At 35.4% G+C, this 16,242-nt stretch overlaps 1 protein-coding gene across 1 annotated transcript in view; it reads right to left on the bottom strand.

The window, feature by feature from the left end:
* Positions 1 to 5,338: 5,338 nt before the first annotated feature.
* LOC111142572 (YES proto-oncogene 1, Src family tyrosine kinase) overlaps positions 5,339 to 16,242 on the bottom strand; it is a 71,739-nt gene continuing 60,835 nt past the window's right edge. Inside the window, exons 9-12 of the mRNA XM_022495848.1 lie at positions 12,486 to 12,562; positions 11,232 to 11,385; positions 9,768 to 9,899; positions 5,339 to 8,835 (exon numbers count right to left, since the gene is read on the bottom strand). Coding sequence (XP_022351556.1) covers positions 8,627 to 8,835; positions 9,768 to 9,899; positions 11,232 to 11,385; positions 12,486 to 12,562 — 572 coding nt within the window. The 3' untranslated portion in view covers positions 5,339 to 8,626. The remainder of the gene's footprint in view (positions 8,836 to 9,767; positions 9,900 to 11,231; positions 11,386 to 12,485; positions 12,563 to 16,242) is intronic.

Below are 16,242 nucleotides of genomic sequence, written 5' to 3'. Positions count from 1 at the left end.
TGAGCCCCTTATCACATCAGGCTCAACAGAGAGTCTGCTTCTCCCTCTCCCCTTCCCCTGCTCATGCTATCTCGTATGCTCTCTCTCAAATAAAATCTTTAAAAAAATATATATATATATATATTGGCAGTTGCACAGGGTTAGAAATAGTTACATGTTCCTAATTGTCTATTCTTGGCAACAATACATGGAACATTAGGTAGAATCCTCAGCAAGGTAGAGATAAAGTCTTCTAAGATTAAAGATTGCTTTGCACCTAACAGACCTTTAATGCAAATCTTGAAAGGAGTCAACTGTTTCCAAGTAAGGAATAGACAAAACAATCCCTAGAGGTTGAACAGGGCTTAGAATAATTCCTGACCCCACCAGCCAGATCAGAAAATGAGCAGGAAATCAACATTCAACATTATTTAAAATAATTTTTAAAAAATTTCAGCAACCCAAAACTGTAATGTACAGTGTTTAGCACAAAATCAAATCACCAGGCATATATAAAAATAGAAACACATAGTCCATACAGGAGAAAGTTTAATAAAATAATAAAAACCGACCCAATAGTCCTAACATCCAGATAAAAAATCTTCAAGATGGTAGAGGGAAATGTAAGCATAATGAAGAGAGACATGAAAGACATAAAAAAAAAAAAAATTAAAGCTAGAATTTCTGAGATAAAAAACATATACTGCATGGGATTGAAAGAATAGACATTACAAAGAGAAAAGATTAGTGAATATGAAGACAAAGCAAAAGAAACTATCCAGAATGAAGCACAAAGATTAAACAGGAAAAAAAAAAAAATAAAGCAACCATGACCCATGAGACAATATTAAATGGCCTGACATACATGTAACTGAAGTCCCAGAATAAGTGAATAAAAAAAACAAGTTGTGGGGCGCCTGGGTGGCTCAGTGAGTTAAAGCCTCTGCCTTCAGCTCGGGTCATGATCCCAGGGTCCTGGGATCGAGCCCCGAATTGGGCTCTCTGCTCAGCAGGGAGCCTGCTTCCTCCTCTCTCTCTCTGCCTGCCCCTCCACCTACTTGTAATCTGTTTGTCAAATAAATAAAATAAAATCTTTAAAAAAAAAAAGTTGAGAAATAATAGGCCCAAATTTTCCAACTTTGATAAAACTGTAAACCCACTGAATTAGGAATCTCAAAGAACCCTAAGTAGAATAATCTTTAAGAAAGTTGTGCAAAGGGCTGCCTGGGTGGCTCAGTGTAAGCCTCTGCCTTCAGCTCAGGTCCTGATCTCAGGGTTCTGGGATTAAGTCCCACATCAGGCTCTCTGGTAGGCAGGGAGCCTGCCTCCTCCTCTCTCTCTCTCTCTCTTTCTCTACTTGTGATCTCTCTCTCTGTCAAATAAATAAAATCTTAAAAAAAAAAAAAAAGTTGTGCAAAGGCATATCATAAATAAACTGTTGAAAACTAAGAATAGAGAGACTATATTTTTAAAATACAGAGGGGGAGAAAAAAACCCCTTACATATAGAAGAGTGAAGTTGAGAACAACAGAATTTTTGACAGAAATAATCCAAGTTAGAAGACAGTGAAGAAACTTCTGTAAAGTACTACAGAAAACTGTCAATCAAGAATTCTTAACTGAGCTAAAATATATTTCAAAAAAGAAGTCAAAACTTTTAAATGCAGTGTTACCAGATCTGTGCACCTAGAAATATTAAAAGGAGCTCTTAAGGAGAAGGGAAATGATACTAGATGGAAATTCAGTTTTAGCTAAAGAATATTACCAGGGATAAAGAGAGACATTTAATGACAATAAAATGGTCAATTTATCATGAGCACAACATTCCTAAATGGGAATGGACCTAATAAGGGCTTCATAATACATAAACAGCCTGAACTAAAAGGAAAAGTAGAAAAATCAACCAGTATAGTTAAGGATTCTAACATTCCTCTCAGTAATTGATAGACAGAATAGGCAGAAAAGCAATATGAATACAAAAGATTAAGCAACACAATTGACCTGACCAAACTGACCCTTTTTCTGAAAACTCCAGCTAACAAAAGCAAGATGCGTAATATTTTCAAGTACTCGTAGAACATTCACCAAGGTGAATATTCTGGGCAACAAAACAGAATTTTAATATAATTAATACACTTAAGAAGGCTAAAATTATAAAAAGAATGTTCTTTGACCAAAACAGAAATAAACTATAATTAATAAAAGAAAAATATCTGAGGGCACCTGGGTGCCTCAATCAGTTAAGCATCTGCCTTCGGCTCAGGTCATGATCCCAGGGTCCTGGGATTGAGCCCTGCATAGTCATATATCCAATAAGAGATTAATATCCAAAACCTAAAGAAATCCTACAACTTTTTTTTCCCCAAAATGTTATTTGAGAGAGAGAGACAGAGATAGCAAGAGAGCATAAGTGGGAAGGAGAGGAAGAAGCACGCTCCCCCCACCGAGCAGGGAGCCTGATGTGGGACTCAATCCCAGGACCCTGAGATCATGACTTGAGCTGAAGGCAGATGTTTAACCGACTGAACCACCCAGGCATCCCTTTTTAAAAGATTTTATTTTTTTATATGACAGAGAGAGAGAGACAGCAAGAGAGGGAACACAAGCAAGGGGAGTGTGACAGGGAGAAGCAGGCTTCCCGAGCAGGGAGCCCAATGCGGGGCTCTATCCCAGGACTGTGGGATCATGATCTGAGCCTAAGGCAGACGCTTAGCAGCTGAGCCACCCAGGCGCCCCAAGAAATCTTACAACTTAATAACAAAACAAAAAAAACCCACAAATAATCTAATTAAAAAGGGTAATTCTGAATAGTCATTTTTTTCCAAAGAAGATATATATAGAGCGAGAGAGAGAGAGAGAGAGAGAGCCATTAAGCACATGAAAAGATGCTTTACATCACTAATCATCAGAGAAATGGCAAATGAAAGCATGAGACATCACCTCACACCTGATAAAATAGCTACTAACAATAAGACAAAAAGTAACGAGTGTTGGCAAGGATGTGGAGAAAAGGGAACCCTTATACACTGTTTGTGGGAATGTAAGTTGGTGCAGCCACTATGGGATTTTTTGGTGCCTCAAAATTTGAGGTGCCTCAAAAAATTAAAAACAGAACTACCGGGGCACCTGGATGGTTCAGTCGTTGGGCATCTGCCTTGGGCTTAGGTCATGATCCCAGGGTCCTGGGATCGAGCCCCACATCAGGACTCTCTGCTCAGCGGGGAGCCTGCTTCTTCCTCTCCAGCTCCCTTGTGCTTGTGTTCCCTTTCTCACTATCTCTCTCTGTCATAAATAAATAAAATCTTAAAAAACAAAAACAAAAACAAAAACAAACCAGAACTATCATACGACCCAGCAATTACACTTCTGGGTATTTATCTGAAGAAAATAAAAGCATTAACACACACAAAAAGTATATGCATTCCTATATTCATTGCAGCATTTAGAATAACCAAGATATGGAAACAACCTGTGTCCATTGATGGATGAATGGATAAATAAAATGTGTGTATATATAATGGAATGTTATTCTCTCAAAGGAATGAAAGACATTTTTCTAGTCAAGACAACATGGATGGGCCTTGAGGGTATTATGTTAAGTGAAATAAGTCAGACGAAGAGAAATACTATGTGATATTACTTATAGGTGGAACCAAAAAAGCAAATAAATAAACCAAGCTCAGATACAGAGAACAGACAGGTGGTTGCCAGAGGTGGGGAATAGAAATGGGTGAGGAAAGTCAAAAGATACAAACTTCCAGTTATAAAATAAGTCATCAGGATGTAATGTTCAGCTTGGCAACAATAGTTAATACCACATTGCATATTTGAGAGTTGTTATGAGATCTTCAAAGTTCTGATCAGAAGAAAAAATATTTTGTAACTACATATGTTGACAGATGTTACTAGACTTACTATGATTTCACAAAATATACAAATACTAAATCATTATACTGTACATCTGAAACATGTTGTCTGTTAACTATACCTCAATTAAAGAGGTCTCTCTGGTTAATAAGGTCTTACAGTAATTTTACACTTAATATTGTAAGTTGCTGTTACCAATAATGTTACTATTTTGTATAAACTGTCACTTTGATGCAATAATGTAAGTTTGTTATTTTCTACTGATAGTTATTAGTAGCACAAGGAATATCAGTCAGAGTCCCAGCTGGAAACAGCACAAATTAAGAAGAATCAAAGATATTTACAAAAGGGCAGGCGGGATAGGGGAATCACAGGATTAATGCAGTAACCAAAATTAGAAGCACCCTACCCCTAAACAGAAAAGATAAGGGATGAGAGCTGTTATCACTCCCCCAAAAGAAAAAAGAGGTATAACTGAAAGGAACCTTTGGTTGAAGGACATAGGCAATCCAACCTCGAAAGGAGGAAATAGGGAAATACTTTGACCTTGTCGGTTTCCTCCCATTTTCTGCTAGAGCTCATCTCTTGCGTACCTCAAAAGGACTCCAAAATGAGGGAATCCAGTCAGCAGAGTGGATGTGGAAGGGCCAACAGATGAAGCGATATATGAGCGGCTTACTTTAATAAGTATTCCTTTCTGCTTTGACAATTTGAACGTTAATCAGGACTGTGGTTGCTGGTGACAGAAACGCAACTTGATGCCATTTAAACAAAAAAAAAAAAAAAAAAAAAAGGAAAAACTGGAGGAAGGGCTGGAGAAGAGCTGATTTTAGGGAAACAAATGCTACTGGGGCACAATTCTCATGTCTACAAGTTGGTTTCTTTTGTAACAAAGTGGGTCTCCCCAGTGGAGACCCCAGAGGTCTTCAGCAGTGACTGGGGTGACATCTTTAGAGCAGTATAATGAGATGAGATGAAACTCAGCTTTCAATTCCACAGAGAAAAGTCTTAGAGAAGAACTTTACTAAGAGATGTAAATGAAGATTTGCATAAATGGGCTAGGAAGATGGATTTTAAAGATGTTAATTCTTACCAAGTTATAAGCATAATGTAAACCTAAACATCACTTGAATTTTTGGGTAATATGAAAAATAAGGTCTCAACTTCATCAAGAATTTGCCTCAAAAAAGGAATACCAAAGACAACTTGTTCAATTATTAAAATGCATTATCAGGTGACTGGCAATTCAAAGTGTTATTTTGATGGAAGAATAGCAAGTTAATTGAACAAAGCTGGTATGTGTAGGTATGTGCATAATAAAAGTAAAGAACCCAAACTAATGGGATGGGAACGGATTAACCAATAAATGGTGCTGGGAAAATTAACTATATGGGACAAAATTACGCTAGACCCTTAAATCACGTTTTATACCTAGATAACTTAAAAGATAAAGATAACTTAAAGAGAAATGTAAAAAAGGAAAGCATAAAATATAACAGAGAAGATGATTATTTAATCTTGGGATGCAAAAGACTTTTTAAGTATAATAAAGGAGATTTTATAACATACAAATGTACAACTTAATTGAGAAAAAATTACATGTAAAATTAAAAGGCAAACAGCAAACTAGAAAAACATTCTTAAACTGAGGAACTATTACTACACTGTATAAAAATACTAAACAAATGTTTACTAAATGATGTTTTTGTTGGTTAAATGTACTGTTCTGAAATCATCAGGGAAAAACAAAGCTGATTATTTTAGATAATAGTAAAAGAAAATGATATTACCTTATTGGAAATAAATGCTTTAGATTGGCCATTCATAATTTAGTATAATTTTATTTTCATTATACCTATAATAGAAGAGTAAAACACACACAGAAGTAAGGCTCACATATTTTTCATTTTTAGAAAATTAAGTAAGTGGTCATTTTATTTTATATCCTTCACACACATTCACTGTGAATAGCTTCACTCAAATTACCTAGGTTTTGTTGTACAATACATTTAACTGTAGTTGCTGGTATAATTAAAAAAAACCAAAAGACAAAAAACTTATAAAAATGTCACTCACCTGACATGGGATTAAACACACAGAATGAGTTCAATAATGATCTGAATTTAATAAAGAATTGATTCAACTCTGCTCAAGAGTTATAACTGAACACTTTTTTCCTAATGGAAGAACAAATTCAGAATATGCTATAAATACCAATTTTTTAAAAAACTGATGAGAAAATATGAATAGTGGCTGGAAAGATAAATGGGTGATTCAATGAGAATTTTTATTTCAATTATCCACAAAACAGTATTATAATACCTTATAAAAATATTACATTTTAGGCTACCATTATTCATTAAAAAAAGTGTTTGTGCTATAAAGGTTGTTTTTGTCAACTTCCTTTTCTGGTGAGGGTTGAATTCCACATTAAGACACTGAAGATGAAAAGCTGCTGGAAAAAAAAAATCTTCAAATGTACAAAGTTCTTTATTTCTCTTGGCAATTTAAAAATACAGAACCATTTAAACTGAATACACATTAAGTTAGTGTTTTATTTCCTTACTATACAAGTGATATAAGGAACTGCTCCATTTAGTTAAAACCTAATGAATACCATCAACTTTTCCTGACTTATTTTTCTGAACACAATTATTACATAATTTTGTTATCCTTTTTTAAATGCTTAGAAAAATTATAATACCATAGTTCACATAAAGCCCTTTAAAAATCTGATGTCCGAGGTTGTAGATGTTCTGGGTAAATGATGACAGGAATCTTAGGAAGAGTCTCTTGGAAGAGAGATTGAATACTAAACAGGTTACGTAAACATTAGAAACCTCCACAACCTTTAGTACCAGAGCTATTACCAACCTAAATGAAACTCATTTGTCATTTAAAATTGCCTGAATTTCAATAGAGTTACCATGGCACAGAACTTTAAACTTAATGATGAAATCAGGTAAGTGATGATAGTTAAAAATTGTAATTACAGGGGCTCTTGGTTTTCAAGGTTACAGTGGAATTGGGGTTAAGGGTTGTGAATAGAGCAAGTACATGACAAAGCTCACTGATCTTACTAAGATTCAACCATTTTTCTTGAATAAATGTTGATCAGAAAAAAAAGAATTATAATTCTAAAATATGGGAACCTGATGTATTGCTTTAAAAGTGTGACTATAAAGGAGAATATTTTAAAACATAAATACTTTCATTTGTCAGATTCAGTTCCTTTGCTACACTTAAACCAGTAATGATGCTATTTAAATTCCTATTTTGGAATTTCTTTTTGAGTCAGTCATAAAACTTTTTAGTTTCACTTCTATACTTTGGGCAAAAAACCTGTCCCTCCCTTTCCACCGCTGCTATTATTCTCAATAAGTTTTGCTCCCCAAAACAACTAAATTCTAAAAAGGGAAAAAATGATCACCATTAAGTATATTTAAAAAGTTAATATAGATTTAAACACAGATTTGAAAACTGGAGTTCTAAAAATGTTTCACATAAAAGCTCTATCACTGGAATTAGTGGGAAGCCTTAACTTAGCTATTTGAGGCTGAATGCTCATTTAGTGTTTACGTTAAGAAAGATTAGTTTTAGACATACTTTGTAACTCTTAAAATCTCAGAACAGGTGAGTGAGGAGCTGTGAGTGCCAGCAAAGCCATTTGTCACTCCTTAACATGAACATTAAGCATAACATTCCATCCCTCTACCTGTAAATTTTTCACATTTTCTTTTCTCATATTTCTTTTAAATATTTTCCTCTCTGTCAGTCTATATTCAGGAAGAGCAAAAGTGCATTCAAGTCCCTGATCTAGTGATATTTCATATTTGTGGCACCCATCACCGTAAGTACATACTAGAAATATCTCACAGTACCAGTCTACTTTTTCAAAAGGACTGTTTAAATATCGGGTCTTATTTTTTCATGTTATCTAAATATTAAAAGATTTTCCCTTGGATTGGACAGTACAACTTCAATTATATAATGCCTTAAAGAAAATCAATACAACCTTATAAAAGATTAACTCACTTTCTAGTTACCTTCATTATTCTAAACTGAGCTACTCAGAAAATGATTAATCAAAGTGAAAAATTTCTACTTTCCAGTTCCATGAGTATGAGTATTAACATAGTGCATTATACTTTCAAATGTCACTACTGTTGTCTAACATTAATCAAGTTTTAGATGCTGTTTATATTCCTTTTTGCTTCTAAAAACCTGGTGCATTTCCATGCAAAAGAAGGTAGATATTAGTAAGATTGTATACTAACTGTTCAACTTCCAAAAAGCTTGTGAGAACAATGAATGGAAGACATCTTTAAAAACTGGAATGGAATTGTTTGGTCCTATAAAGTTCCTTGACTTTAGATTTTATTATGGTATACCTGTTTTTATCTCCCAAGTTTTGTCTATAATGATACACACTTTCCTCTTAACAACTCTGAGTTTGGGGAATAAAAGAAAGGAAGTGATTTATAAAGAAGCAGCCTTGTTGCTCTTCATGGTCATGCTATCACTCACACGGTCATCAACATCATAACTATACTTTCTTTGGACCCTGAAATAAGTTGGAAAATTCATCATTGGTATTTTAGAGTTTAACACTTGGAAAAAAAAAAAGCGGTTTGTGCAACCGTATCTGGAATTCCAGTTTACCATTAAAAACATGCAGAGTGAAGAAGACTTTCTTCTTTTGATTCCTGTATGTAAAGTAAGGAAGTCTACACAAGTTCTTTACATTTTGGCAGATTTGTGCATATAAAAGGCTACTTGGATTATAAATTTTCTCCTGGCTGGTACTGTGGCTCTGTAGCAGTGAAGTAGTCTTCCAAGAAGGACTGAATATATTCAAATGTTGGCCTTTCATCAGGGTCCTTCTTCCAACAAAGGTTCATCAATTCATGTAGGGATTCTGGGCAGCCCTGAGGGCAAGGCATCCTGTATCCTCGTTCCACCTGTTCTAGCACTTCACGGTTTACCATACCTAACACACAAGATTCAAACATTAGAAAAAGTGATCCCTAACACCACTAGCAAGACAGAACAAATCCCCTAGTCACTAACTGATTCAAGGTATAGTAAGTTTATCAAGTGAAAGGATATTTTCAACAAAAAATAAATAAATTCTAAATGTCAAGTATATCAAATGCTTAGAAAATGCTAATCTGTTTCAACATGTCTAATTTTTTTTCATTCCACCTGAAACCTTAATTTTAACCCTAATGCCTTCAAAACCCAACCCCATTTGATTAATGAGAATTTAGAGTCCTACTTTGAAGTACTGATACTTTCTGATATTAACAGTTCACAAGGACCAAATTTGGGTTAATGAGGGACAGTGGCAAGATAATGTCTGAAAGAACTTCCAAACAAATTCAGAAGAAAAGTTCTGGTCCTGGTTTTGCCAAATATATTAACTATGAAACTATATCAATGCACTTCCCTGAAAGTTTCCTTATCTAGTATCACCTGTTTGCCTTTCTTCAAGTTATTATATACAATTTCTTTCTTGTATTTCTTTGTAATCCTGTCTCCATTAGTAGCTCACCCTGTGTTATGATAGGCTAAGCAGACTCTCAATTATTCGGGAGGGAAGGAGGTTGCTGGGGAGATGTCCCAGGATATTTAAGATATGCTTATTATCTGAGAGAATAGTAGAAATAAAAGGCCCATTTGGAAAATGTCTTGAGAAAGCTGAGGTGAATATGGGTCACACCTCGTGTGTTTGCCCTATCTCAAGAATCATGATTCTCAAAGGCTGCAGTCTATCCAATGCCAAATAATGAGAGGAAGAAAGGGAGGGAAGGGAAAAAAGAGAACAAAAAAAGTTTTTCTTCCCCTTACAGTTTTTGCTCCTAATAAACTCTAGTTAAGGGTCTTGGGATAACAAAGAGCTAAAATGAAATGTCAGCTTACCTGGATATGGCACTCTGCCCTTTGTTACCAGCTCTGTCTGTAGAATACCAAATGACCATACATCAGACTTTATTGTAAATCGACCATATAGTGCAGCCTCGGGAGCTGTCCATTTGATTGGAAATTTTGCACCTAAAATAATGACAATCTTGCTTAAGAAAATTGTTCATTAAAATCTATTTTGGGGGCATGTGGGCGGTTCAGTCAGTTAAGCGTTTGTCTTTGGTTCAGGTCATGATCCCAGGGTCCTGGGATTGAATCCCACCTTGGGCTCCCTGCTCCTCCTTCTCTGTCCTCCTTCTCTTTCTGCCTCCCTCGGCTTGTGTTCCCTCTCTCTCCCTCTCTCAAATAAATAAATAAAATCTTTAAAAATATATATATTTTTATAAATATGGTATAAGCAGGATTAATCTTTAGTCAGTATCTTTATTGTATGTGTCATCAATGTCAGATTCTTCAAAAGTACAAGATACATGGGAAAAATTCTTTAAAATTTGAATTCATACTACAATAAATTACATTTCTTTCTCATAAACCAGTGACATAAGAAAAAAAAATGTTGGGGCACCTCAGTGGGTTAAAGCCTCTGCCTTCGGCTCAGGTCATGATCCCAGGGTCCTGGGATCGAGCCCCGCATCGGGCTCTCTGCTCTGCAGGGAGCCTGCTTCCCTTCCTCTCTCTCTACCTGCCTCTCTGCCTACTTGTGATCTCTGTCTGTCAAATAAATAAATAAAATATTTAAAAAAAAAAAAAAAGAAAGAAAAAGAAATGTTGGTGGGGACAGAAAATTGTTCAAGAAAACAGAGGTAGAAGGGGGCCTGGGTGACTCAGTCAGTTAAGCATCTGACTCTTGATCTCAGCTCAGGTCTTGATCTTAGGGTCATCAGTTTAGGCCCCATACCAAGCTCCATGCTGGGCATGAGGTCTACTTAAAAGAAAAACAAAACAAAAAACAAAAAAACCCACAACGGCAGAAACTCTGATCAGCAACTAAAAACATGATTATAGGATCTGTAACTTTAAGGAAGTCTAGCACCTATTGGCTATACTTAACTGTTCGTTGATAATGGCCCATTCTGTTGAATTCTAATTTTAAAAGCCTATATTTACTCAAATATTTAGTGTATGTTTCTTATGCACAAGGCATTTGCTAATCATTATGGGAGACATAAAAACACAGCCTTTGTGAAGCTTAGACATTTAGAGTGGAAATAAGATTACAGGTGTCTTATATACTTATGTATATACACAACAGTATAAAATAGTTCTTTAAATAGGGGCGCCTGGGTGGCTCAGTGGGTTAAGCCTCTACCTTTGGCTTGGGTCATGGTCTCAGGGTCCTGGGATAGAGCTCTCTGCTCAGCGGGGAGCCTGCTTCCTCCTGCCTCCCTGCCTGCCTCTCTGCCTACTTGTGATCTCTGTCAAATAAATAAATAAAATCTTAAAAAAAAAAAGTAATCTTACCTTGTCTTGCTGTATATTCATTGTCTTCAATTAACCTTGCTAAACCAAAATCTGCTATTTTGCAAACAAGATTTTCTCCTACAAGAATATTAGCAGCCCGAAGATCTCGGTGAATATAATTCATTCTTTCAATATACGCCATACCATCAGCAATCTTGAAAAGGAAAACAAACAAACACATATGATACAAAGGGAAGGAAGGAGGGGGGAATCAGAAAAGGGAGAACAGGAGAAGAAACAAGAGATGCATATGGTCCACAAAGCCTAAAACATTTATATGGCCCTTCACAAAAATGGTTTGCTGAACTCTACCGTCGTGTTTAAGAGGCTTGAACACAGGACCATGGACTAGGCTTGGCATATGCCAAATCCTCAGATGGGCAGTTTCTTGGTATAAAGCTTCTCTAAACTGAGAGTCTGTGGACATCTGGATGCTCACCAAGAAAGCAGTTTTAGAACTGACATGTCAACTAAAGCCAATCAAAGGCCCCTCGAACACCTCCCACATTTCTGAACAGAAACTGTTAATAGTTTTTACTCACATTTAAAAACTAAGACTCAGAGGAACAAAAGGCACAGCATAGAGAATACAGTCAATTATGCTATAATAACATCATATGGTAACAGATGGTAGCAACATTTGCGAACACATATATAGTCTTGTTGAATCACTATGCTATATACCTAAAACTAACGTAACACTGTGTCAACTATACTTAAATAAAAATTTTTTAAATATATAAAATTGCTCATACATGGTAATTTAAAATTCAAAAATAAGAACAAAAATTCAGAAGAATAAAAATATCCCATTTTTCAGTGTATATTGCCATCTTCATTCTTGTTTTCAACTATATTAAATAAAAAGTTCAGCACATTCTTTAGATTTCCAAAATTTTCTGTGGAATAGCAATCATTCATTATCTTAAAATTTATCTACTGAAATAGAAATACATATAGATTTCATATTTGTTAACTCAGGTTTCTAAAAGGTCACATGATGCATGACAGCACCATACTGGGAATTACATGCTTGGTTCTAATACTAGTAAATTATATGAATCTGTTAGATACTGCAGGTCTTCAGACACTATGTTATCTATAACATAGGGAAATCAGACTGGATTATCTCTAATGTTCCTTCCACTCTAAAATTCCATGATTTCACTATATAAACAACAGTTCTACTATGATTATTTTACATTTTTATGTACACTATCAATGCAAATGGAGGCATGTGCAGTACACAAATACCTGAGCAGCCATATCAACCAGTTGTGGGAGCTTCAAATACTTTCCATCTCCCTCCTTCAGGAAATCCAATAAACTCCCTATAAGAGAGAGAAAAATGTTCATAGAAAATAAGTAAATCTTTTTTTTAAAAGATTTTATTTATTTATTTGACAGAGAAAGAGAGAAATCACAAGTAGGCAGAGAGGCAGGCAGAGAAAGGGGGAGAAACAGACTTCCCGCTGAGCAGAGAGCCTGACGTGGGGCTTGATCCCAGGACCCTGGGACCATGACCTAGGCCGAAGGCAGAGGCTTAACCCACTGAGCCAGCGAGGCGCCCCAGAAAATAAGCAAATCTTAAATTAGGATTGAAATGAACATTCCCCCACCTCCAAACAAATCACTGCATCACAATACAAAACTTAAAACTTGTTATTCTTTAATATTTATTGCAGCTTTGGAATTTCTGAATAATTAATTTAATATTCTAGAAGAGGTCTCTCAACTGAAATTTTAAAAACTTCTCTAATAACATAATGGAAAACTGAATAATCTCTTTAGATTGTAGGCATTCCTTCTTTGCTTTGATCAAGATCAGCAATCCCCATTTTGATCCAAAAGGCAGTATCAGATACCTGTGTATTTTTAAGTCAATATGAATCAAGGGTGCAGACAACTGGGAATACCTTGGGGTACTTAAAAATGGACCTAAGTGGCTGAGCTGACATGGGAGTGTCAGTCGAATTAACTCCTCTCAATTTTAGCAGAAGATACCATGAAACAGCAAACTACTATGAATAATAGCCAACAGAAAGGCTAGAATTCTAGTTGCTATTCTTGTAATACTAGTTAAAAACTTCCATGTACCTGAAGTTAATCAAGGAAAAAATAGCAGATAAACCAAAATTAAGGCACATTTTCAAAACAAACATAATGTTCTTATCAAAAGTAACAATGTCATCAAAGACAAGAAAAGCTAAGAGAGGGACTACTCCAGATTAAAGGACACCAAAGAAAATTGACAACTAAAAGAACCGATTAAATCCTGGATGGGGGGAAAAGTGCGTTTAATTAAGGACATCACTGGGACAACCGATGAATGTGAAAAATGGACTGGTATCAGATAATGGAATTGTATCCAATTTTGTCTTTAGGAGACAAACATTGAAGTATTTAGCAGTAAAATGAATGTGTTTGCATGTGCTCCTCGGTTTCAGGGAAAAATCCTTATATTTTTATGTACTGAAAGATACATATATAGTTAACAACTGACAAATCTGGTTGAAATATGTATGAGAATTCTATGTATTATTTTTACAACTTTTCTGAAGTTTAAAAGTATTTCAAAATAAAACAAAACAAGACAAGACAAAGAGAGCCCTTTCTATGACCGGACTGTGAAGCAAAGGAGAGCTATGATGTAGTCTCTTCCTTTACAGAGATTCAAAGTCAGAGAATATCTGTATTTCTTCTGGTCCATCTACTGCAGATGGAACATGGTATTGTGTCTTTGCCTTTATCTGTCCATTTGAATATGTGCTGAGGATCTACTCCATGTAAGGTACTATAAAAGATACAAAATACAAAGATAAATATGTCATGGTCCCTGACCTTGAAGAGACCTTGATATAGTAAGAAAGTATAAATACAAAGATCTAGAAAGTATATAAGTAATATACGAAAACAAATACTGTATAGTAGGTGTGATAAAATGTGTTGTAAAACCTATAATTATACAGACACAATGGATATGGTTAATTCTATGAAGAACTCAGAAAAGGCTTTATGGAGAAAATCGGTTTCTAAGAAGAATGGGGGCAGACAGGGAATTCTAGGAAGAAAGATTAACAAGTAAAAAGGCAGTACTGCATGTGACATCACAGATCAGGGAAGTGAAAACAGTCCTTCGTGTGCAAGAACACAGGGGACAAAGATGCGAACTGATGAGAAAGAGGCTACAGAGGGAAAGAGAACACAGAACGCAAGCCTAAATGGACTTTACATGAAGTTTTATACTGAAAAGCAATACGATCAGATTTATGTTTAAAAAGCAATCATTCCAACAGTAATATGGAAAATGAAATTGGGCCAAAACTGCATAAAAAGATTAAGTTTAAAAGTTCCTAGAATAGTCTAGGAAAGACAGACTATTATGTTAAAATCTAGCAATGACAGTGGGAAAGGAGAAAAGGCAGTATCTTCCAGAGAGATGTGATAAATGGGATCAATGGCACTGAATGGACCGTTATCACACAAGGTGGTGGGGAAGTGAAGACTGGTGGGCCCTCTCACCATAGTTTGCATCTGTGAGTTTCCAGGTGATGGTAACGTTGCTGCCATCCAATGCACTAGAGACTCTTGCACACAGGCAAGAAGAGGCAAGCACAAGGACATTCACTGCAGCACTATCTGTTACAGTGACAAACTAGAGGCAACCTACATGTTCACTGGGAAAGGAATGAATAACAATGGTATATTCATACAGAATCTCATCCAACAGTTACAAAGAGACAAATTAGATCTTTATCCATATGAATAAATCTCAAGAACATAATGTTGAATGAAAATAAAGCTAGTTAGATTTACATAAGTTAAAAACATACAAATACTGTTAATAGACAAACATATATCAATACAAGTAATCAATATGGAAAACACAGATGGAAAAGGTAAGCATCAACTTCAAAATTAAGGTTACTTCTAGAAGGGGAAATGGGCCCAAAAGAATGTGAAGGGAAGGCTCTAATGAGAATGGGCTCAAGGAGGGGTAAAAACAAAGATGGAATTAGATCTGTAATGTTTTGCTTTCTTAGTAGAGAGAACTGAAGCAAATACGGCAAAGTGTAAACATAAGTTAAATTTGGATGGTAAGGACATGGTTGTTATGTTATTCTCTGTATGTCTGAAATATTCCACAATTAAAAAAAATCTGTGAAAAGTGTTGACATTAAATAAACTTAAGTAGTTTTTAAAAAGAGTAAATGGCTGGATAGGAAGTGAAGACAGAGAGTATTCTTTAAAAAATCTTGGCTGTGAACAGAAGCAAAAAAGCAGAACAGTAGGTGAGAGAAGCAGATATTGAGATCTAAGAAGGGTTTTCTTTTTAGATGTAAGAAAGGATTAAAAACACAAGTAAAAAAACTGTCTTTAAACAGAGGAAGAGGCACTTCTTTTCTTCACTTCCTTTCCTGCAAGATAAATTGACATTATATAAATACTCCACATTGCAATGCAGAGTATATAGAAATAAACAGATGATACAGTTCTTTTGTTTTAGGATAAAGAATTTAAATAAGGTGGCATGATCGATACATTAAGTAAAAGAACATTTTTCAGTGTAACAACTGATAATTGCTAAAATAGTACAGCACTGCAATGCACAGAAATCTAAGACTTGTTACTGTCATTCTGACAATTCCTTTTCTCTGATCTTTAACCAAAGATAACAAATCCTACCCTCCCCCCTCCATGTGCCTTATACTCTTTCCAGGAAACACATATAAATAAGCAAAAATTTGACACAGAACTTCAGGGAAGTTCATGGACCCTTTGAAGCTCATTCATGACTCTGTCAGAGGACAGGTACTCAATAAGTAATAGTGAAATCAATTCAGAGGAGTCTTAAATTTCTCACATACCTCTCCAGCCTTATATCCAACCAGCTGCCTTCTGTACTTTCTACTTCTCATGGTTTTGTTCCCCATTTCCTCATATCTTCTTACCTCTGCAGAAATATCCATACCTTTCCCTTTACCCATTCATAGCTTTTATAACCTTAAAG

The sequence above is a fragment of the Enhydra lutris genome, unplaced genomic scaffold (genome assembly GCF_002288905.1).
Source record: "Enhydra lutris kenyoni isolate GAN:26980312 unplaced genomic scaffold, ASM228890v2 scaffoldscaffold8, whole genome shotgun sequence".
Taxonomy (NCBI): domain Eukaryota; kingdom Metazoa; phylum Chordata; class Mammalia; order Carnivora; family Mustelidae; genus Enhydra; species Enhydra lutris.
The sequence above is the reverse complement of the archived record's forward strand: the minus strand, read 5'-3'. Positions and strand labels throughout refer to the sequence as shown.